Raw genomic sequence first — 23,344 nt, forward strand, 5'->3', positions numbered from 1 at the left:
ACCAAACCCAGTTTATTGGTTGAGATGGCGTCTCACTACTTTTTCTAAAGTGCTTATAGCATTTCACACTCCTATCAGCAGTGTATGAAAGTCCCAGTACCTCTACTAATCCCTGATGTGGTCTTTTAAAATTTTGGCTACTGTAGTAGGAGTGTCAGTATCTCCTGTGGTTTAAATTTTCAACTCACTGACTAATGACATGAACATATCTTCATGTACTGATTAGCCAACTACCTTTCTTTACTTCTCTTTTGATGTGTCTGTGTGTGCTGGTGTTGTGATGCTAGGCGAGCACCCTGTCACTAAGCTGTGCCCTCAGCCTTCACTCTCACCTCCAGCCTGTTTAATTTTTTTTTGTGAAGTATTTTACTGATTTTTTTGCCCATTTAAAATAATTGGGTTGTCTTGGTATTATTGAGTGTAAGAGGTTTTTTTTTTTTCTTAAAAAAGATTCTAAATGCACGTCCTTTGTCAGACATGTTTGCAGATACTTTCTTCTAGTCCAAGTCATTTTCATAACAATGTCTTTTGAAGAGCAATCTTCAAATTTTAGTAAAATCCAACTTCCTGATTTTTTTCTTCTTATCATCTGTCCTTTTGTGTCAGATTTAAGAAATCTTTGCCAATTCCTGGGTTACTTAGGTTATTTTCCTGTGTGTTCATGTAGAAGTCATATAGTTTTCCTTCTTACATTTAGATGACCTACTTCAAGTAAATTTCTGGAAAACGTCAGGAAATAGGGTTAGAGTTTGGATTTTTTGCATGTGGCTAGCCATTGTTCTATCATCACTTGTTTAAAGGATTACCCTTCCCCATGGGGCTGCCTTGGCAACTCTGTTAAGAATGTATTGACTGTGTGTGTAGTGGTCTGTTTCTGGGCACTGTTCTGTTCCAGTAATCCAGGTCTATCTTTACACTGATACCCACTGTCTTGGTTACTGGGGCTTTGCAAGTCTTGATGTTTCGTGGGTTTTTTTGCTCTGAGTTTTGCAATGGAGTGATGGACAGGGAGGAGAGAAAGGCAGTTGCAGAGTACAGACGAGTATTAAATGAGCCTGTGAGTGGTGGAGCCACTCACTTAGTTTTCCTGTGTTAAACACCTTTTTAAATAAAGAGATAAATAACGAAAAGAAAGAACAAAAACATTGTTTGCTATCTGTACAAAGTAGCCCTTTGAGGTCAGGTCCCAAGTCAAATATGAGACATCTGATATCTGACAACTGAGTCTCAGCCCCCAAATGGATCTGTATAATCTAATAGTGCTAAAGAGCGTAAGACTGAAAAAGAAAAGTGCAGGAAGAACTAAAGCCATTAGAAGTGGAAGCAACCTAATGTTTTCTGCTAGGGTATAGATCAGCTGACACCAAACCTTTGGTAATTACCATATCCCCCCCACCCCCAAAAAAAGGTGACAATGGGAGCTAAGCTCAGTGGTAGAGCATTGCTTAGGACTCAGTGGGCTCAATCCCATGCACCAAAAAATAAAGTTAGTAGTTAACTCAGTCATTGTAAACATTAATCAATTTCCTTGCAAAAATGTAGAGCACCACCAGCAACACCCAAGCTGCTGAATTTCATAGAAAGGCATGATGCTGTTTTTGTCAAGGAAGCACACCCTATTTCTTGACCCACTGATTTTGTTATTTGGCTACATAATGTTATTAAGTAAACTCTTAACGGAGGTATGACCTATATACAGATATGTGCACAAATCCTAAGCATGAGACTCAGTGAATTTCCACAAAGAGAACATACCTATAAAACCATCACTGGATCAAGAAGTGGACCACCACAGTGGGTGCAGTGGCCCACATCTATAATCCCAGCTATGCTATGAGGGAGGTGGACATTGGGAGGATTGCAGTTAGAGGCCCACCCCAGCAAAAACTTAGCGTGATGCCATCTCAACCAATAAGCTGGACATGCTGGTGTGCAATTGTAGTCCCAGCTACACAAGAGGTATAGGTAGGAGGGTTGAGGTCCAGGTCAGCCAGGGCAAGAATACAAGACCCTACCTGAAAAATAACTAAGACAAAAAGGAAGGGCTGGAAGGCATGGCTCAAGTGGTAGAACACCTGCCTAGCAAGTGCAAGGCCCTGAGTTCAAACCCCAGCACCACCAAAAAAAAAGTAGATCACCACCAACACCTTACAAATGAAAGTGATACTTCAATCAAAGACAACCTTTCTCCTCCCCCACAGCTTAGCAGTGTCTTTTTCATTTTACATAATTGGAGAAGCGTCTACTTTTTGTCTAGATTCCTTCAGACAGCGTGTTGTGATGTGTGTCACTGATCAGTACTGCATGACATCCCATTGTATGACTGCCACACAGTTGATCCACCTCATCTTTTGCTGTGTATGACTTCCCTTTGGGTACTGCTGCTGGGAATATTTTCATGCCTATCCTGGGCGGCAGTCTTCTTGGGTTATGTGTAGGAGTGGAGGTGCTGGGTGTTGGAGTGTGTCAGTCTACATTCAGCTTTGGGAGACAACGGCAGCTTTCCAAAGTGGCGATACCAATTTTTACTCCCACCAGTAAGTGAGGCTTCCAACTGCTCTGTATCGGTGCTGTTTTCTGTCTTTTTCATTTTAGCACTTCTGGTGAGTGTGTAATGGCATTTCATTGTGGCTTTGATTTATACTCCCCTGAAAACCAAACAGGATGAATATTTTTCTCATATATCTGGTTCACTCTGAAATATCTGTTTATTTCTTTTGCTCATTTTCCAGTCAGGTTGTAAGCATTTTTCTTTTTCTTGGCAGGGTAGAGCTATTCAGCTCAGGCTGGCCTCAAATTTGTGATCTTCCTACCTCAGCCTCCAGTGCTGGGATTACAGATGTGTACCACCAGACACGGCAGTCTTTATCTGAATGAATCCTATATGAATTAGAAGTATTTCTGGAATTCTCTCTCAAAATAGTGCATTCTGATAAACAGAATTTCTTAATTTTAGTGTGGACCAGTTTATCTACTTTTTATTTTATGATTATGCTTTTTGGAATCATGTTTAAGGACTCTACCTATCTTTTTGTCAAAAGACAGTCTTTTTTTTTGGTAGGACTGGCGTTTGACTTCAAGAGCTTTGAGCTTGCAAAGCAGGCACTCTACCACTTGAGCTATACCTCCAGTCTATTTTGCTCTGGTTATTTTGAAGATGGGATCTCACTATTTGTCCCAGCTGGCCTCTATCTGTGATCCTCCAGATTTCAGCTTCCAAGTAGCTAGAATTACAGGCATGAGCCACTATCAGTACCTGGCTCAATGAAGATTCCATTTTACCTTTTAGAAGTTTTACTTTTTGCATTGAAGTCTATGATCAATTTCAAGTTAATTCTTGACTATGGAGTGAAGCAGGAATTAAGATTCATTGTCTTTGTGTAGTCAGTAGACCCAGCACCAGCTTGAAATGACTGTCCTTAATTCAGTGTCACACAGTATTCATACACACATGGTTGTTTGGGGACTAGATTTTGTCCTGTGCTGCCATCTGTCACAGAAGCGTTACTGTTCACTGTTTTAATTCCTGTGACTTTATAAAAAGTCTTGATCTCGGGCTCCGTAATCCTTCTGCTTTACTATTCCTCTAGATTGTCTTGTTCTTGGCCCTTTTCATTTCCAGACGGATTGTAGACGCTGAAAAGTTTATCATGTTACACACACTCACACACACCCGATTGAATACGCAGGGAATCTGCAGAACAGTAAGGGGGAATTTACACCTTTATAATACTGAGTTTTCCAACCCATCAGCCTGTTACATTCGTTCATCTAGGTCAATATTATTTCTGTATAGAAGCCTTGCGTGTCTTCTCGTTGGCTCTGAACTTCAGGGCTCAAGTGAGCCTCCTGCCTCAGCCTCCTGAGTAGCGGGGACTACAGGCACATGCCACTGTGCCTGATTTGATATACAGAAGCATAAATGACTCTATTAAATTTACTTAGTCATTTTAAGGGCTGATTTTAGGATTATATAGAATTTTCTACATATATCACTGCATTGTATGTGAATAGTGAATTATATTTCTTTCTAATCCTCTCACCTTTTCTATTTCTTATCTTTTAATGGCTAACACAGCCTAGACATTGTTGACAGAGTCACAGCAGGTATTCTTATTTACAATTTTAGGGGAATTTTTTTCAAGATTTCACAAGTATGATTGCTGTAGTTTCAAAAACACTCGTTTTTCCTCGTTTGCTAGTTCTTTGCTTTTACAACCAGGATTGGGTGTTGATTTTTAGCAAATGCTTTCCCTGCATCTATTGAGATAAAAACATTACTTTCCAGTTTTGTTAATGTGTTCATACACATTTTTTAAAACTCTGATGATAATGTTTTTCTTATATGTTGTGAGATTCATGCAGCCAGTATTTTAAGAGACTTTCACCTATATTCATAAAATAAATTAACCTGTGACTTTCTTTCTTGTCTTTTTAATGATTTGGTATTAATGCTATGCTGATCTCACAGACACACTTGATTTGGGAAGTTTTCCTCTTTTTCTGTTCTTTACACAAAATTGTTTAAGGCTGGCATTATTTCTTCCATAAATGTTAGAATTCTCCAGTAAAACCATCAAGGCCTCAAGTTTTTCTTTGGGGGAAGACTTTAAACTATGGGTCCAATTTATTGCCTAGATGTAGGAGAGTTCAGATTTTTATTCTTATTGCATAAATTTGTTATTTGTATTTTTCAAGGAATCTGTCAGCTTCATTTAATTTTCAAAAATTACTGACAGTTCTCACAGCATCTTTTCATTATTAGTTTTTGAATTGTGGAAAAAAGCATGTAATGAAATTTTCCTTCTTGATTATGTTTAAAAACATTTTTTATTAGCACATCTTGAGTTTTAAGTATACAGCTCATTAGTGCCGAGTGTATTCACACTGTTGTGAAGCAAATCTCCAGAACTTTTTCAACTTGCAAATCTGAAACTCCATACCATTTATTTATCCTACTTCCTATTTCTTTATTTTTTGTTATTATTATGTGTATTTCTGGGCAGCACTGGGGTTTGATCTCAGGGCCTCATGCTTGCCAAGCAGGTGCTCTACAAACTTAGGCCATGTTCCCAACCCTTTTAAAACTTGTTATTTTTTGAATATGCTCTTGTGTTTTTGCCTGGAGTGGCCTAGCACTGTTACCCTCCTACCTATGCCTCCCCTGTAGTTGGGATGACAGGCGCGCACGCCTGGTTTATGTGTTTCCATGGGGTCTTCCTAACTTTTTGTACAGGCTGCACAAAATTGTGATCCTCTTGACCTCTGCTTCCTGAGTAGCAGGGATTACAGCTGTGACCACCAAGTCAGGCTTATTGTTATTATTTTTAATGTGTCTAGGCTTTGTAGTGGTGTTCCCTTTTTCATTCCTAATACTGATTACTGGGTATTTCTTCTTGATCAGCAAATGTTCATTAATTTTATCAGTCTTTTTAAAGAAATAACTTTGTGCTTGATTTTCTCAAGTGGTAAATTTGTTTTCAATTCACTTATGGTATTTATTTCCTTCATTGGATTCAGTTTGCTAATTTTTACTTGAGAAAAATGCCTAAACATTGACTTCCAGACTTCCTGTACTTAAGGTCACAGATTTCCCGCTAACATGACTTTTGCTCCATCACACAAGTTTTGATATGTCATATTTTTATTAACATTCAATCATGCTTTATAATTTCCGTGGCATTTTCTTCTTTGACTCATGAGGTTGTTGTTGCTGTTTTAGAAGCATATTGCTTAGTTCAAATATTTGGAAAACACACTATCTTTATGTTACTGATTTCCAAGTTAATTCTACTTGTCAGAAAACATACTCTGATCTCAATCCTTATGTATTTGTTGAAATTTTGCTTGAACATCCAATGTACAGTCTATTTTAGTAAATTACCTATGTGCACTTGAAAATAACATATATTCTTTAGTTGAGTTTACATATATAATACCTACTTTGTTAATTGTGATGTCTGAGTCTTCTAAATCCTTGATAAGTGTCTGTCTGCTATCAAGTGTCTGTCTGCATTTAAACTTCTCAGTATAGCATGGAGTTGTATATTTCTCCTCTTATGTCCATCGGGTTTTGGCTTCATGGGTTTTCCAGGCACTGTGGATGGAATGCAGAGCTTGTGCACACTGAGCAATGCTCTATACTGAGTTGCATCTCTAGGCTCCTGCTTCACACATTTCGAGGGTATGTTGGATTCACAAATTTAGAACTGTCTTCTTCATGATACTCTGACCTTTTCATCATTATGAAATGTCTTAAAATTTTTTTGTGTGTGGTACGAGGGTTTGAACTCAGGGTTTTGTGTTTGGCAGGCAGGTGCTCCACCACCTGTGCCACTCCTCCCATCCTTTTTTGCTCTGGTTATCTTAAAGATAGGGTTTTGCCTTTTGTCCAGGCTTGCCTGGACTATGATATTTCTATTTTATGCTTCCTGCTGTTGCTGGGATGACAGCAGGGCGCCACTATGCCCAGCTATACATTGAAATAGGGTCCTGCTAACTTTTTCCCTGGGCTGGCCTCAAACCACAGTCCTTCTGATCTTTGCCTCCCAAGTAGCTAGGATTATAGATGTGAGCCAGGGGTGCCTGCCTCTTGAATTTTATAGCATATTTTGATTGATCTGTATATAAGAGCAATTTTCATTTGCTTAGTTTATCTCTTGAATTTTATAGCATATTTTGATTGATCTTTATATAAGAGCAATTTTCTTTTGCTCAGTTTATACATGACATATATTTTCTATCATTTTACATCTCTGTCTCCTCATATTAAGACATGCCTACTATAAATTGGCACTTTTACATATTCCTGGACAATGGTAGTATCTTAGAGCACTTTTATTTCATTTAGATTTTTGTTGCTCCTTATTTTTCCTGTATCTCCATGTTTCCATCTGGAATCATTTTCCTACTGTGTAAAGAATTCCTGCTTAGTCTTTCGTTTTTTTTCTTTGGCAGTACTGGGGCTTGAACTCAGGGACTGGCACTTGCTAAGCAGGTGCTCTACCACTTGAGCCACTCTATCAGTCCCCTTTCTTTCTGTTAGGGTCTCACTATGTAGTTCAGGATAGCCTCAAAGTTAGTGTGGTGATTACAGGCTTGCACCACCACACACAGCTTCCCTTTTAGTATTCCTGTTTTTGGAAAATTTATTTCAGTTTTTACTTTTGGTGGAATTTTTCCCCTAGGTATTTAGGTTGACAGGGTTTTTCTCCTGATACTTCACTCCACTGTTTTCTGGTTCTCATTATTTCTGTCAAGACACCACTTGTCAGTCTTGTGTCCACTTTAAAAGTAATGTATTTCATACTAGAAAAAGAAAAACAAAGCTGGAGTTCTTATACTTCCCAATTCTAAGACTACTACAAAATTACAGCAATTAAGACAGTGTGGGACTGAAGGTATGGCTCAAGCAACAGAGCACCTGCTTTGCAAGCATGAAGCCCTGAGTTCAAACCCTAGTCCCACCAAAACAAACAAACCATGCAGCACTGGCGTAAAGGCAGCTATACAGAATAATGGAATAAAACTGGGAGTCCAGAAACAAACTTAACCATTTTTGACAAGGGTACCAAGACATTCAATGAAAGGGGAGAACAGTAATGGGAGAACTAGATAGTCACATGCAAACGAAAGAAGTTGGATCCTTACCTCATGCCATATACAAATATTAACTTGGGCTGGGGATGTAGCTCAGTGGTACAGCACTTGCCTAGCATGCACAATGCCCTGGGTTCAATCACCAGGATTGTGAAAAAATAACACCCAAAATTAACTCAAGATTGGAAAAAAAAACCCATCTAAATGTAAGCACTAAAACTATAGAATTCTTGGAAGTTTTTGTGACTTTGAATAAGCATGATTTCTTAAAAACAACACTTAAAACATAAGCAATCAATTTTAAAAGATGCTACCAAGAAAGTGAGTAGACGACTTACAAAATGGGAGAAAATACTTGTGAATCATTTAGCTGGTAAGGGCCGCACATTTGGGATAAAGAACTCATAACATAACAACAAAACCCACCCAGTTTAAAAACAGGCAAAGCACTAGAAAAAGCATTTCTTCGAAGAAGATACACAAGTGGCCAGTTAAGCATAAAAAAGATGCTCAACATCATTAATCAGTATGGAAATGCAAATCAAAACTAATGGGGTATCATCACACCCATTTATAAATGGATACAACTTAAAAAGGCGGATAGACAGCAAGTGTTGGTAAGGATGTGGAGAAACTGGAACCTTTGTATATTACTGGTGGAAATGTAAAATGGTTCAGCTAGTAAGGAAAAGTTAAATACAGCTAGCGGTTCCACAACTAGGTACACACAACAAAGGACTGAAAACAGGGACGCTGCTTCTTGTCCATTAGTATTCGCAGTAGTAGTATTCACAACAGCTGAGGCGGGAACAACCCAATGTCCATCCAGGACAGTGCATGGACGAACTGTGGTTTACATAAACAATGGACAATTACTCAGCCATAAAAAGAACAAAGCAGTGATACAAGTTACAATGTGGATAGATCTTGAAAACTTGCTAAGGGAAAGGAGCCAGATTAACGAGCACATATTTTATATGGTTCTACTTACATGAAATAAACAGAGTAAGTGTATCTGTAGAAGCAGAATACAGGGTAGTTACCAGCTAGTGCTGGAGGGGAAGTACCCAAGAGGGGCAGTGGAAATTCACTTTGCTTTGCCCAAAGCTTAGCAGCACCAAGCCTTGAAAGGAACTTAATACATTCAGGAGCTGCTGCAGACGTGGAGGGAGAAAAAAGGGGAAGAGAGAGGGAGAGGAAAGAAAGGGAGAGGAAGGAGAGAGGGAGAGAAAGGGGAGGAGTGGGAAGGAAAGGGGGGGAGTGGGAAGGAAAGGGGAGGAGAGATTGATTTTTGTCACTACAATGAGCATCTGCCCTGTTGTGACAAGAGGAGTCTAAGAGTCTGATGTCCCCTTCTGTCACTACCCTTGTACTTCTTGCCAGTACTCAGTGTCACCTGAGGAATCTCTCATACATCATTTGGATGTTATCTTCTGTCTTTATAAACTAACCCCAAACCTGCAAGATGCCACCACTTACACTAGTTGTAAGAATATAATCAAAATCTAAGTTCTGGAAACTTACTTTTCTGGGTTTGAAGGGGAAGAAATCACTTGTGTATTTGCCTTCTGAATGATTCTTCACTGTTCATGAGTCTAGGCCCTTCTGGTCTTAGTTCTGTGGAATGTATATGTAGTCATGAGGAAAGAAGTTGGGGGTAAGGCCAGGTTCAATGTCCTGCACCTAACCCTGCATTATGAGCCTTTGTGGTGGCCTGAGCAGAAATAGTGCTGCTCCAGGCAATGGCCTGCAGTGCTTCAACTTCCTGGCCCATGGTGGAAAAACCCCTATGATCAACTGACATTTTCCTCAGAAGAAACTATGAAAAATGTGAAGGGTAAAGGAACTGGGTAATTTTTATGGCTTTGCCAGTTTGCTTCTCAAGTTTCCCATATGCGCATCAGAGGCTGGCCAGGCTGTTTGCTGCCAGCAAAGCACATGGGTCCTGGGCATCATTACCTGAGTTTGCCCTTTTCTTTTTTAGTCTTAGGATGAAATAGGCTGACACCCTAGCTCCTACTATTTCTGCCTGCTTTTTCTACCTCACAGTATATAAAGTACTTCTCTGAGCATGCGCTGTCAAGTGGGTATGGATGCACACTGATGCAGCTCTACTGTACTGACTGATACTGACCTGAGCTCAGTAGTTCTTCATGAATGCTTCTGACCTAGTGGTTCCTAGAATCTTCTCCTTGACACTGGCCCACCTGTGTTCACCCTATTTCTTGTCTGCTGGCTTGTTTCTTAAGGCAGTTTCTAAGTTGCAAGGTTCTAAGCCAGCACCTCTACCCGCTTTTGTTTTAGTGACTCTATTGTTTTAGTTTCAGGCGCCAGTCTGTATTCAACTGACACCTTCCAAAATGTATAAGCCTCCTTTGTTTTCCACAGGAAAACCCATATTCTGCAACAGCATCGCCATCCAGTCCCAGAGCAGCTCTCTCACCAACACCACTTGCTTCCTAAGTCCAAGCCCAGCATATGTCTCAGTGTTTCCCATCACTGTGCTTTGCACACCTGGGCCCACTGGTCAAGACACCTTCCATTTGGTGAGCTTCACTAGGAGGCAAAAGAGAATGGGGTTAGAACAGAGCCGGGAGTCATACTATTTGCCCTGGAATCCACTATATATGGGGCAGATGTGTGCTGTGTAATGTATAAATGCTGGTCCAAGTCTCAGGGCTGGAAGATAAGTAGTTAGGAGCATTGACTCTGAGCTACCTGGCCTTCAATCCTGACTTTGCCATTTAATAGATGTGATCTTGGACAAGTTACTGCAACCTTTCTTGCCACGTTTCTTCACTTGTAAAGTAGAAAAACAACTACACCTCTCATTCGGATATTACAAACATTAAAATTATAATGTAGGAAAAAATACAGTGAAACTATACCATGAAATCACTCAGCATGGTGCCTGACACATCTGGAGTGTCCTGGAACTGCTAGCAATGGTTAACAGTTTCTTCCTGTCCAGCTTCCTACAGAGATCTGGAAGAGCCATTTCTATTACCTGAAGAGTCTTCATTCTTTGTTCTATTGTTGCTATTAACTTCTAGTCTTGATAAGGAACTTAGTCCAGTATAACCAAACAATTTGGAAAGTAAAAAGTTAAGGAAACTCTAGAATCTTTTCTCAACTATTTAATAAGTTTAAAGCTATAATAAGTAAAATCCAAAGTGAAATGAAATTTAATTCCATCAGGCTTGGTGGGTACAGCTGCCTTAGGACATAGGTATGGCCAGGTGAACTACTTTCCTGCGGAGGCACTTCAGACCATATTCTTAGCAACTTTTGGTCTATGTAAACATCAAGACTTCCTTGAGATAAAAAATTCTTTTTTTTTTTTGGGACAGGGGTTTGAACTTAGAACTCCACGCAAAGCAGGCACTCCACTGCTTGAGCAGTAGAGTTGGAGATGGGGATCTTGTGAACTATTTACCTGAGTTGGCCTTGATCCTCAATCCTCCTCATCTCACTCTCTTAAGTAGCTAGGACTACAGGTGTGAGCCACTGGTGTCTGGCTGAAATAAAATATTCTTGAAAAACACTTTTTGGGGGGTTAAAAACAAAAACAAAAACAAGCAATGTCTAATGCATTACAAAAGCTTCTCCCAGGGCTTTCAACTGAAATATCCCATCTGTTCTAGTCTAAATTTTGGTCACTTCTTAAGTTTCAAACAATAAACAAAAAATTATTCAATGTCATACATTGTTTCTAATTCCTATCATGCCTATTATGAAGTAAACTGCATTTTAAATGCTAATTCTGCCTTATGTCCTAAGGAACAAATATCCACACTTTCAAGGTACCTACCTCCCCCCCACCACCATTTCCCTGGTTACTGAGAACCTGATTAATTAGAAAATGAAAACCCAATGCCAGTTAAATCTCAGAGCTACAAAATAGCAGGTTCAAATTTCAATGGCTGATGACATAACTTCCCATGATTGACAGTCCCAACCTATTAATTTACTCATTTCACCATAACTTTTGCAAAAATTATGCATTTGGCCTTGAACAGCACCTAAATATTATTTTCTAAAAGTAATTCTTTGTGCTAAGATAGTGAAAATACATTACACTAGCAGAAATTGTAACAAAATCATTTAAGATCCCACATCTCCTGATGACTGTTGAGAGAATAATGACTCACCATAAATGAAAAGGAAAGGAAAGGTACAACTACTTTGATTTCCGGGTCGGGGAGAGACTATACTATACTATTAATTCATAAAAATACTGCCAGAACAAAAAGTAATTGTACTAGTATGGCAACGCAACAAAACCCTCTGTAGAGAACAGTGCTAAATGCACTCAGCGACACTCTCCAGCATTTTGAGTTGGCTGGTACCATCTGGAGGGCCACTGAACCAATGAATCTCAATGGATACAGATGTAATAAACAACTGTGCAGCTTCTAAAAATTCTCCAATCCCACATGCACCTAACCATAGAGCCCCAAAATACATGAAGTGAAAACTGACAGAATGGGAGAAACAGATGATTCAATGACTGCAGTTACTGAAGTCAACACCCACTTTCCACAATGGTTAGAACGAGACACAAGAAAAACAAGGAAAGAGATTTGAACACTATTATCCAAGCAGATCTAATAAGTTCCACCCAACAAGAGCAGAATTTATCTTCTTCATGTGCATGGACTATCCTCTAAGACAGACCACGTTAGGTCATAAAAGAAGCTCCAGTAAATTCAACAGGATTGAAATCACATAAAGTATGTTCTCCATCCAAAGAATGAATTTAGAATTTAGAATGAAGTTGGAAAAAATTTTTTTTGGCAGTACAGGAGCTTGAACTCAGGGCCTGGAGCTTGCTAGAAGGTACTCTTATCACTTGAGCCACTACACTAGTCCTTTCTTGCTTTTGTTATTCTCTCACTTTTGCCTGGGGCAGGCCTCAGACTATGATCCTCCCATTTTGCCTCCCACATAGCTGAGGCCACAGGTGTGTACCACATGGCTTGCTGGCTGAGATGGGATCTCACTAACCTTTTGCCTGGATTGGCCTTGAACTGCCATTCTCTGGATCTTTGCTTCCTGAGCAGCTGGGAATACAGGCATGCCCAGTTCTAAAGTTGGAAATTTGTAATAGAAAGGAATTCAGAAATCTATAGGAATTAAGCAATATACTTCTAAATAATCAGTGAGTCAAAGAAATCATAAGGGGATTAGAGGTGAAGGAATACATACACGGCATATCAAGTCTATGGACAGGTGAACAGGACTGAGGGGGAAGCTTTGGCAATAAGCATCTACATTGAAAAAGCAGCAGCCAAGGGTGGTGGCGTGGACCTGCAGCCCCAGATGCTCAGAAGACTGAGGCAGGATGGCAAGTTGAAGGCCAGTCTGGGCTATCTACCAACACCCTGTCCCTCACCCCCATAAAAAAATCTAAATCAACAACCTGATATTTTTCACCTTAAGAAAAAAAGAAGAAAAACTTCTCACAAAGAAAAGTCCAGGACTGGAAGGCTTTCAAGTATCTAAACGACTAATATCAATCCTTCTTAAAACTCTTCAAAACACAGAAGGGGAGAGGGCACTTCACAATTCCTTACAGGAGATTAGCATTACAATGATACCAAAGCCAGATAAAGATATCACAAGAATATAAATTTACAGATCAGTATCTTTTGTGAATAATGATGAAAAAAATCCTCATTAAAAATGCCAGCAAACTGAATTCAGCAATGTATAAAAAGGACTATATACTATGATCAAGTGGGATTTGTTCCAGGAATACAGGCTGGTTCAACATACAAAAATCAATGTAACAGCTGGGTGTAGTGGTGCATGACTGTAATCCCAGCACTTGGGAGGCTGAGGCAGGAAGATCATTTTGAAGGCATCTAGGGTATATAGTGAGATTCTGTCTCAAAAACAACAACAAGCAAATAATCAATGTAATGTACCATATTAATAAAGGACAAAACCTCACAAGATAATCATAATAGATATAAAGAAAACATTTTATAAAATGTTTTATGATAAAAACAATAAGATAGGAATAGAAGGTAATTTTCTCAACTAGATAAAGTTGAAACTTGAAAATCTTATAGATAACGTCATAGTCAACTATGATAAACTGAACGCTTCCCCTATCCCAAGATCATAATGAAATATGGGTTTTTATTACACCATTTCTATTTAACAATCTCCTACCTGAGGTTCTAGCCAGGGACAATTAAACAAGAAAATGAAATAAAATGGCACCCAAGATTATAAAGGATGAACAAAAACTAACCCTGCTTGCAAATTACATGATCTTGTATGCAGAAAATCCCAAGGAATACACTAAATATAAAATTAGAGTTAACAAGTTCAGCAAGATTTTAAGATAAAAGATTAATATACAAAAAAATCAATCATATCTCTACAGGAATGAAGTCCTGATACATGCTAAACATGCATGAACCTTGAACACTGTTAAGTAGAAGAAGCCAGATATAAAAGACTATATATTATGTGAGCCTACTCATATGAACTGCCCAGAACAGGGAAACCCAGAGAGAGACAGAGTAGATTTGAGGGTTTCCAGACTTCCAGGACTGGGTAATTACAGTTAATGGGTATAAGATTTCTTTGTGGGTGATAAAAATATTCTAGAATTAGAATATTCTAGAATTAGAATATTCTGTGATGGGTGCATGACCTTATGAAGATACTAGAAGCTACTGAAACTATTAAGCTATTATACCTTAAAAAAGATAAATTTTATGGTAAATAAATTATATTTCAACTCCAAAATAGAAAAACACCCCTTCCATCCTGTCGATTTAAGTATGACTCCTGTTATTAATCAAAAGGAATGTTATCAATAGGAATATGTTTTCATCTTGCGGTGGAACACTGAGAATTTACTGCTCAAAAAAGTTTACAAATACTGATCATCCTTCAAGCATACAAATTAATATGACAAAATATGTCAACATTTTCCTCTTTGATACAACAAAAATATTTCATTTATACATTTACAGTTGCTCTCAAAAATTTCAAGTTTGCTCTTTTTAAATGAATAGTGTACAAACTAAATAAAAAGAGTATCTTGGACAGATAAGATTTATTACTAATCAGTGCGTATTTTAGAAGCTCTTATACTCATTCCTTCATCCCCCAAGTATTTATTGAGCACTTACTACATGCAAAGCACTCTACTAGGTTTGGGAGAGACAGAGTTAAGTCTTTGATGCCCTGGTGGCGGACTGAAGTCCTGCTGGAGAAATGATCAGAGTGTGATGGCATCCTTGAAGAAAGTAGGACAGAGTAGCTCAGCTGAGGCCTGTGGGAGCATTACTGTGTGCTGTTTTTCCACTCTTGCATTCTACTTGGGCACAGAAGGAGCCAGCATTAAAATATCAACAGAGACAGTGTCACTTCTTCTCATGGGGAGTCACGAGCACATTCTGTATGTGATATACAAATCAGCCTTTGAAACACAAGTTGGCGAATAATATTCAACAGCACAGTCTTTGTATTTTATTATTTATTTCTTTTAATACAAAGCTTTGGCATTAGCAATTTTATGAAAAAATAAAATGTACTAAAAATAAACGCTTGTGTGGCATGATTGGTAAATGATGCACAAAAATAGGTTCTTTTTTCCTTCAAGGCAATCAGTCAGAAAGCAGTTTTTTTCTTCTTCAAAACCATTCTACCCTATGGAATAAAAGGAAAAAAGAGGTCATGAATTACTTAAGGTAGTTGTCAATATTTTAAAATAACAGACACGTGATCCTAACTAAAGGTAGCCTGGGACTGTCCCCAATGGTTTCCCAATCACTTTTGGTAAAGCCAGTAAGCTTTCAGTATCTGCCTGAAGCCAGTAGGTTCAGATGTGTAGTCAAGTGGTTCATTGTCTTAAAAGTGTTTTGACATTCCCAAAAGGAGTATCAGGCTACAAGCACCTTGTTTAATATACGGGGACAATCATCATCATACAATTTATAACTTCTCCTGGTTTAAACCCATGTGCTAAGTGCTCAATGTATTGAAATCTAAAGCTGTTTTCTTTGAAATATGCTCTTCTTTTACTGCTCAAACAAGAACGTCACTACTTATTTTGAAGTAAGAGTTGAAGAGCAATTCTTCCAGGGATGTATGCTCTCTCCTGCAGAAACTCTACAGATTTTGGATGCAGTGAGTGAGTGAGCGTGTGTGCGCGCACGCGTCCCTATACCAGGTGCTAAAAGCTGTCTGAAGTCTTTTGGAGTTTCCTGATGCCCTCAGGTTCCTGCTGTCTTCTCTGCAGCCCTGGCTGGGGAGAGCCCCATCACTTCCTGGCCTGTGGCACTCTTGCCATTTCCTAAGTAGGGCCTCATCCCTACACAGCCCAGTTCATTTCTGTGGCTCCCAAAATCACGTCTTTAGCTTTGTTCTCCTTCTGTGATGAGTGCCAGTTCTATGCCTCACACTGCTTAACCTCTGGTTGTCATACAACTCTCTAGCATCTTCTCATTTCTTCTCTTCTCCATCACCCTGACTTCCTCCTTCAACTCCGTATTTTTACCTAAACCCGTGGTTCTACCTCTACTCTCGACCACTTCAAAGAAACTTTTCAGCCACCAGGAATTATCTTTCTGCTGAAAGCCAGATATTTCCCACTGTTTATATGTATGAAGTCCAAACTTTGTAGTTTGCCTGCTGATGCCACTGTCACCTACACTAGACACATCAAACCACACAACTCCTACAATCTCCTGTTTTTTCCTCACTTTGGGCCCTAATTTTTCTCTGTGAGGTGTCTAAGTTACTCCCTGCATGAAGCCTTTTTTCACCTCCCTCAGTGCAAAAGCACTTGTTCACCTGGGTGTGCACTCTCTTTATCCTCTTTCACTTCAAACTCTTGCAAGGGAAACCCAGGCCTCTGCTGGCTCCACCCCAGTAAGTATGGTGCCCAGTGAGCACTGAGGAAAGGGCATCAAAATGAATGAAGGAGCTGTTCAACTTTTTTTTGAAAAAACTCCGCTATGAAGGGTATTCACAGATTTATGTAAAGCCCTCTCTTTATTGTAGTACATACTTAAAATACCACACGGTCTTTGTAGTATTTCTTCAGAAAAACTGGGTATTATTAGATAGAAGGACATTTTAGGAGCAGATAAAGATCTTTAAATTGATTTTATTTTGCTATTCTTTTAATAAATTATAAACTAATGCAGCCATAACATTAAAGTACTTCTGGAAAAAAAGATCACTGCCAAAGATATAACAAAAGTCTGTGCCTTTAATACTTTTTTTGCAATCGTGTTTTTAGAAACTGAAGTTTCTTCTTCAACCACATTATTTCAAACACTCAAATGGCTCTCTGGAGTAGTCAGAGACCAGCAGTGTAAAGGAAAGAGTTGGAACCAGAAGTAATGGGTTTGAATTTCAGTGCCCTTCTTCCTTTAGTGTCTCTGGGGAATCACTCAATTCCTCTGGGCCTCAGTTTCTTCCTTTGTGTCTGTCTCATTCCCAAAGTGGCTAAAAGCAGGAAAAATATGAAGTAAAACTGGGTATGAGGGTTCAAGCCTATAATCCTAGTACTCGGGAAGTTGCAGCAGGAAGATTCAGACACTTCGTGGTCAGCCTGGGCTACATAGCAAGTTTTAGGCAAGCTTGGGATTCAGAGTGACCTTGTCCCAGAAAAAACAAAACAAAATAAAATGCAGCAATGCATTTTAAACAGAGGGTGCCTTTATTTTTCTGTGGTACTGGGGACTGAACCCAGAGCCTTGAGCCACATCCCCAACCTCAGGGTAACTATTCATTTATGTTTATGGCACTGGAGTTTGAACTCAGGGCCTTGCACTTGCTGGCCCTGTACTCTACCACTTGAGCCATTCTGGCAGCCCTCCAGAGATAACGTTAAATCTTTGCTAGAATCGCTACAAGAAACATATTCTCTTGTGGAGGCATGGCTCAAACAGTACAGTGTCTGCCTAGGAAGTGTGATGCCCTGAGTTCAAACCCCAGTAACAATCCCCCCTCAAAAAAAAGGTATACACAGTCAAATAAAAAAGATGGGTGGTACTATAAGCCAAAAGCATTTGTCTGAGACCTAAATTTAAAATTCTTTAAACCACTGTTTCTCAAACTACAGAACTAAAACCTATTAAGGGCTTATAAAATCAATTTAGAAGTTCATGACTAGCACTCACGAAAATAACATGCAGGACAGATTACATGAGTGAATGCTGCTTGTAGTAAGGGAATTGTCTGTACAGTTTGTTTTAGTTATATATGTGGGAGCACTGGGTCACATGCAAACTCTGTTTCTTACTATAAGAGATGGCAAAAAAGAAGTTTGAAAACACTGCTTTTGAATTTTAAGGTTCTGTAAAAGGAAACTGGAAGGCAACCCAATTCCTGTCCTTTGGGCTGATACCTCTGAGAAGACAATTTCTGCTTCTTACATACACCTGTAGCCTTGCAGCTTCCATGTGAATAGCCAGGTCTTGGCAAGCTAACTAGCTTTCAAGATACCCATGTCTAGATGGACAGCTCTCTCTAGTAGATTGTTCTTTCTTCCATTACTTGCCTTGTTGTCTCAGAGCTCCAGAACTATAGACTAGGTATCACCTCTGAATGCACTGCCTACTGAATATAATGCTATCATGAGTATTACTGAGGCACTTGATAAAATAGGAGCTGTTCTCTTCTTTAGGAGGCCTTCAAACACCTGGAAAAACCTCAGACCACCCTGTTCCATCTTTTTTTTTTTCACGGTGTCAGGTATGAACTCAGGGCCTCACCTTGAGCCACTCCACCAGCACTTTTTTGTGATGGTGTTTTCAAGATGGAGTCTGGTAAACTATTTGCCTGGGCTGGCTTTGAACTGTGATCCTCCTCATCTCTGCCTCCTGAGTAGCTAGGATTACAGGTTGTGAGCCAAGGGCGCCCAGCCTACTCCCTCTTTTTTAAGCAAACTATCCTCAAGACACTGAACGACTGCTTTTATGCTCCATATTGAGGCTCTGCTAATCTGTCAAAGTTCTTTTTTTTTTTTCAATATGAGGCAAAGTGCTCTAATACTTGAGCAATGTCCCTAATCCTTTTGTTTGCATTTTGTTTTGAGATTGGGTCTTGCTAACTATGTCTAGGCTGGCCTTGAATTTGTGATCCTCCTACCTCTGCCTCCTGAGTAGCTGGGGTTACAGATGTGTACCACCATGCCCACCTTCATTGCTCTTCTTAAAAAAGAGTTCTGAGCAGATTAATTCAGAGATATTCAGTACAGAGTAAAACAGAAACATCAATTCCTTTAATCTGAATGGCAAATTTCTACTACTACATCTGGACAGCTCCCCAGGAATGTCTGTGGGGACACCAGAGCCCTTCAACCTGTAGAAGCAGCTAGAAGCCAGGTCTTTTTGATCTTGAGTTATGCCAAGGGAACATCTGTTCCAGTCATTTCATCACATTAACCACAACAGCTTCATTTCCTCTTATGGAGACTGTTTTGAGTCCTGAGTGTCTAGTCTATACTTTTCTGCAAATCTTAGGACATAATTTCCACGGATCAGAATCTAGGGACTGGGAAAGGGCTCTAGAAGATACCTAGCCAAACTTCCCACTCAACTTAAAAGTCTTTTCTACATCATCTGTATATTTGCTCCTCAAATAAAAACAACAGTGAAAATATTTATCTTTCTCACAGAGTGACATAAATAGAAGCTGGTAGGTATTAGAATCCTAGGTTTATCTGGTTATGAGGTTTATCTGAATAACTAAGTAGGGTAAAAAACTTCCTGTGGGAAGTGAAGTTCAATAGTCTTGCTTATCTAGTCTTGCTAATCTAGAGGCATGAAAAGTTAATACATAAATGTATTTACCTTGCATTTGCTTCATTGACTATCATCCTGTTTATATTTGCCAAGTCTCAAAATTTACCAGATTTGTTCACAGTGTTAAAAAATTTAAGACACAATTAGTCACAGAAGTGTACTTAAATAACTAGAGTCTCATCACAAAATAGGGCAGTGACTTCAAATACACAGATTTTCAACTGACTTTTGATTTAGCCAATAATGGCAAACCCTTGGCTAATGGTGCCAGTACAGGCAGGATGGAGCACTTTTGCCTCTAGCTGGGCTACTCCCTGACGGGCATCAATCTACCCACTGCAGGGGAGGCCTGGATTTGCCTGAGTTCCACATGCCTGCTCTTATATCTAAACTCGCTGTTTCACCTTGCCCACAGGGTTCCATGAGTGAATGAATACAATGCACCAAGAGCTTGCTGAAATTGTAACATAAAATGTCACTGACTAGCAGTACTGTCAGAAAAGTAAATATTCTAGTAGTTATATGTATAGTTATATGTATAGTGAAGCTTACTATCCATATTCAGATGCTCACTAAAATGTCAGAAGATCTTTAAATTTATTTATATTAAGGACTATCTTATAAGTGAGTGAAGTTGCCCAGAAAATTAAACCAGGCTGATTAAAATGACAAAAGGGATTTCATTTTGGTGTAAGTTTCTTGGTAAATAAAAGAAAAAACCAGAAATAAGATAGATTTCAAAGAATTCATAAATGAAGAATTGTAAATTTATTTGCTAAAAAAAAATTTCTCTGGAATAAAATCATACTGGAATTTTTCATCAACATTTTTGAGAAATACTGGGTGAGAGTGACTATTATCTTTTCTACTAATTCCTATCAAATGACCTTTAAAATTAAGTAATTCATGCTTATTGTAAAAACAAAAAATCATATAAAATCACAACCTGGAGAGGAAAATATCACTCCAAATTCTAACTTAAGATATTACCATTAATATCTTGATTACCACCTTTCATGCATACACACACACACACACACACACACACACACACACACTCTCTCTCTCTCTTTCTCTCTCTCTCTCTCTCTCTCTCTCTCTCACACTCTCTCAATTTTTCTCTCTAAATGAAATAATGAATATTGTCCTTCAGAGTGGTTTTGATTGAAGGCACAGAATAGTCAAATGAAAAATTACAAATCAGCCCTCTACAAAGGCTAATGGAGAAGGGTTGGCCTAAGACATGGATCTAAGATCCATGACTTAGGTTCTGAGTCATGCAGGCATTTATGCATGGAACTGAAATAATATGACCCAGGTACTTGGATTTCGAATAGGTAACATGCCTACTGAGCAGCTGCTAAAGTATCTGATGCACAAACTGAGCACCTAGTAGATTCTGTGTGACAGTCAGATGACCACTAAATTTAATAATGCTCTGCAAGTGCCCAGAGTGTTGATGTTTGCTGTACTAGGCATCACCATTGGTAACACTTGAAGAAGTGGGCTTATGTTATTATGCAGCCTGATGGGTCAACATGGGAGTAAGTAAAAGAGGTGGCTGCAGGCGAAATAATTATTCTCCTCTCATCTGAAGTTTCAATCTTCAATCACAGGCACTCACAGAGCTCCTATGGTTCTGTATACTCTTTTGTGAAAGAAATTCAATTCATTTGCCAAGTGATAAAAGGCATATAGCCTCTTTTTTTCAGTGAGACTAGGGTATAAGTTTAAGGCTCTGTGCTTGCAAAGCAGGCACTCTACCATGAGGCACACTTCCAGTCTCTTTTCCTCTAGTTACAGGGTCTCTCAAACTATTTGCCCAGTTACCCTTGAACCGAGATCCTCCCGATCTCAGCCTCCCAAGTAGTTAGGATTACAGGTGTGAGCCACTGGCAACCAGTCAAATGGTCATCTTATTCATCGGACTTTGACAGAGTCTCAGCAGAATTTGTCGACTAACATTTATTGAGCACTCATTATGTACCAGGCACTGTGCTAAGCACTTTATATGCTAATTCTCTCAACAACTCTATGATGTAGTCCTACAATTATCACTTTTTTATGGATGATTACAAAATAAGCTCTAGATAAATTTAATTGCCCAGGGCACACAGTTGAAAAATGGAGGAACTGAGAGTCAAACCCAGGTGTGTGAGTCTAGAGTCTGAATCAACAATGAGCTCTGCTGAAGAAAAATTGCATGAGGTGGCACCAACAGAAGCAGATGGCTGTTGCTCTAATGGATGAACACAGACTACTCATCTCAAGGATGAAGAATACCAACCTACTATGGCATCCTCCCAATATATAATGGGTCACAGATGCCAAAAGGCATCCTCTGCAAGCCAAGCCAATAGCTCAGGTTAGAGATCATAAAGTCATGTCATGAGAAACAGAGGTTACTTGTTTCTACAGCTGGATAATATTAAACCAACTGCATGAGATCATTTGGTTTATTATTAATCACTTAAAGTGCCAGGAGATAACCAAATACATAGCGCACATAAAGTGAACCAGTACCAATTTAGTTTCAAATTTGGGCAGTGCTCCCCAGTTGCTTCCATTTCTAATTAATTTCCATGAGTACTAGTAAAACAAAGGGCTGAACAGTAAATGACAAAATTTAAAATGAAAACCAAAAAACCTGTTCTGTGTCTTATCACTGGAAAGCTACTTATGGAAAATCGCTGCATCAAAATAGAACTTAACAGTCAAGTCCATCTTTTCATCCTCTGGGAAACAGCTCACCTATAGCAGCCCCATCAAATAACATCCAGCTTCCACCTGCAATCCCAGCCCTGTACACTCTCCATGGCAAAACCATCTCACCATTAAGAAGCCTCACGGACTGATGCTCTTCCTCTTACTTAGGCGAAATTTGCTTTTCTGTAACTGACACTGGTCCTCATTTTATCTTTGGAGATTTCCCCTACCTTCTGATAGTCTTCCAACATTGGGAAACATCACGTTTTCTTCCTGATCATTTCTTTACTGTAGGTTAACATTCAAATCACCCTTGACCATAGGCAAGGGTATCAGTATTTTCCCAAAAGCTGACTATCTAAAACTTCAGAAAAAATCTGATGAGTCCACATAAAGAGGGGGCTATTCCTGCAGATGTTGAGGATGCTAGCATTCTTTACATATGAAGACTTTACTGGTTCCCTTGGCATTTGTATTATATTGTGGGTTCATTCTGAGCTTGTAGCTAATGAAAACCTCTAGATTTTTTTCTCACTGTTCTTGTTGAACAAGGTGAACTCCCAATCTGTGTAACTGACTAAAAATGTGTGTTCATGAGATAAATTATTTTTGCTAGTTATGATCCCAACAGGATCAGTATGAAACTGGTGGAAAGTCAATTTTTACCACCTTTATGAAAATTACATATTTTCTTGGGATCGTCTGGCACATGCAATCCAAAAAACAATTTATTACTTACTCATTAGCATTCAAGCTAGCTGTGGCTCTGATGATCATGTAGCAGAGTGTGAGAGCACTGAGGAGGCCAAAACTGGCAATAATAAACCATTCTTCTGTTGACAAAGGAAAGGGAGGAAATCACTCTGGGGAGAAGATTTAAGTCAAATCGATGTCAACACTTCCCTCAAATGCAACGAAGCAGACGTCAACGGAGGTGTAAGCCAAGACTGGCTCAAGGAAGTGAAGCAGGAGGAGGTTTGCCAGAGAGCTACTAACTGAAGAAGGTTAGTGGAAGTACTGATAAAAGCTGAAAGGAGAAAGGAAAGCATGGCCCAATCATTTCTTCCAGTTTAGGTCCTCAGGTATGTGAGGTGTATGGCCACCAAAAAGCGTGTAAGAAAAATATGTATGTAAAATTACATATGGACATAGGTATATCATTGTTAATGTAAATGGCAATAGAGTAACAATACTTACAACCATCTTTAAAATTTCTTTTTACCATTTTTGCATAGTTGTATCACTCACTCTTAGTA

General features: G+C 39.1%; 1 protein-coding gene across 2 annotated transcripts in view; it reads right to left on the bottom strand.

The window, feature by feature from the left end:
- Rnf130 (ring finger protein 130) overlaps window positions 1-23,344 on the bottom strand; it is a 114,896-nt gene that overhangs the window by 9,015 nt on the left and 82,537 nt on the right. The window contains exons 8-9 of one of the 2 annotated variants that reach the window (XM_074057468.1): window positions 22,828-22,921; window positions 15,086-15,273 (exon numbers count right to left, since the gene is read on the bottom strand). The exons of the other annotated variant lie outside the window; for it this stretch is intronic. Coding sequence (XP_073913569.1) covers window positions 15,258-15,273; window positions 22,828-22,921 — 110 coding nt within the window. The 3' untranslated portion in view covers window positions 15,086-15,257. Of the gene's footprint in view, window positions 1-15,085; window positions 15,274-22,827; window positions 22,922-23,344 lie in introns of those variants that run through there. 2 annotated transcript variants of the gene reach the window in all.

Source organism: Castor canadensis, chromosome 16 (genome assembly GCF_047511655.1).
Source record: "Castor canadensis chromosome 16, mCasCan1.hap1v2, whole genome shotgun sequence".
In the NCBI taxonomy this organism is placed as follows: Eukaryota; Metazoa; Chordata; class Mammalia; order Rodentia; family Castoridae; genus Castor; species Castor canadensis.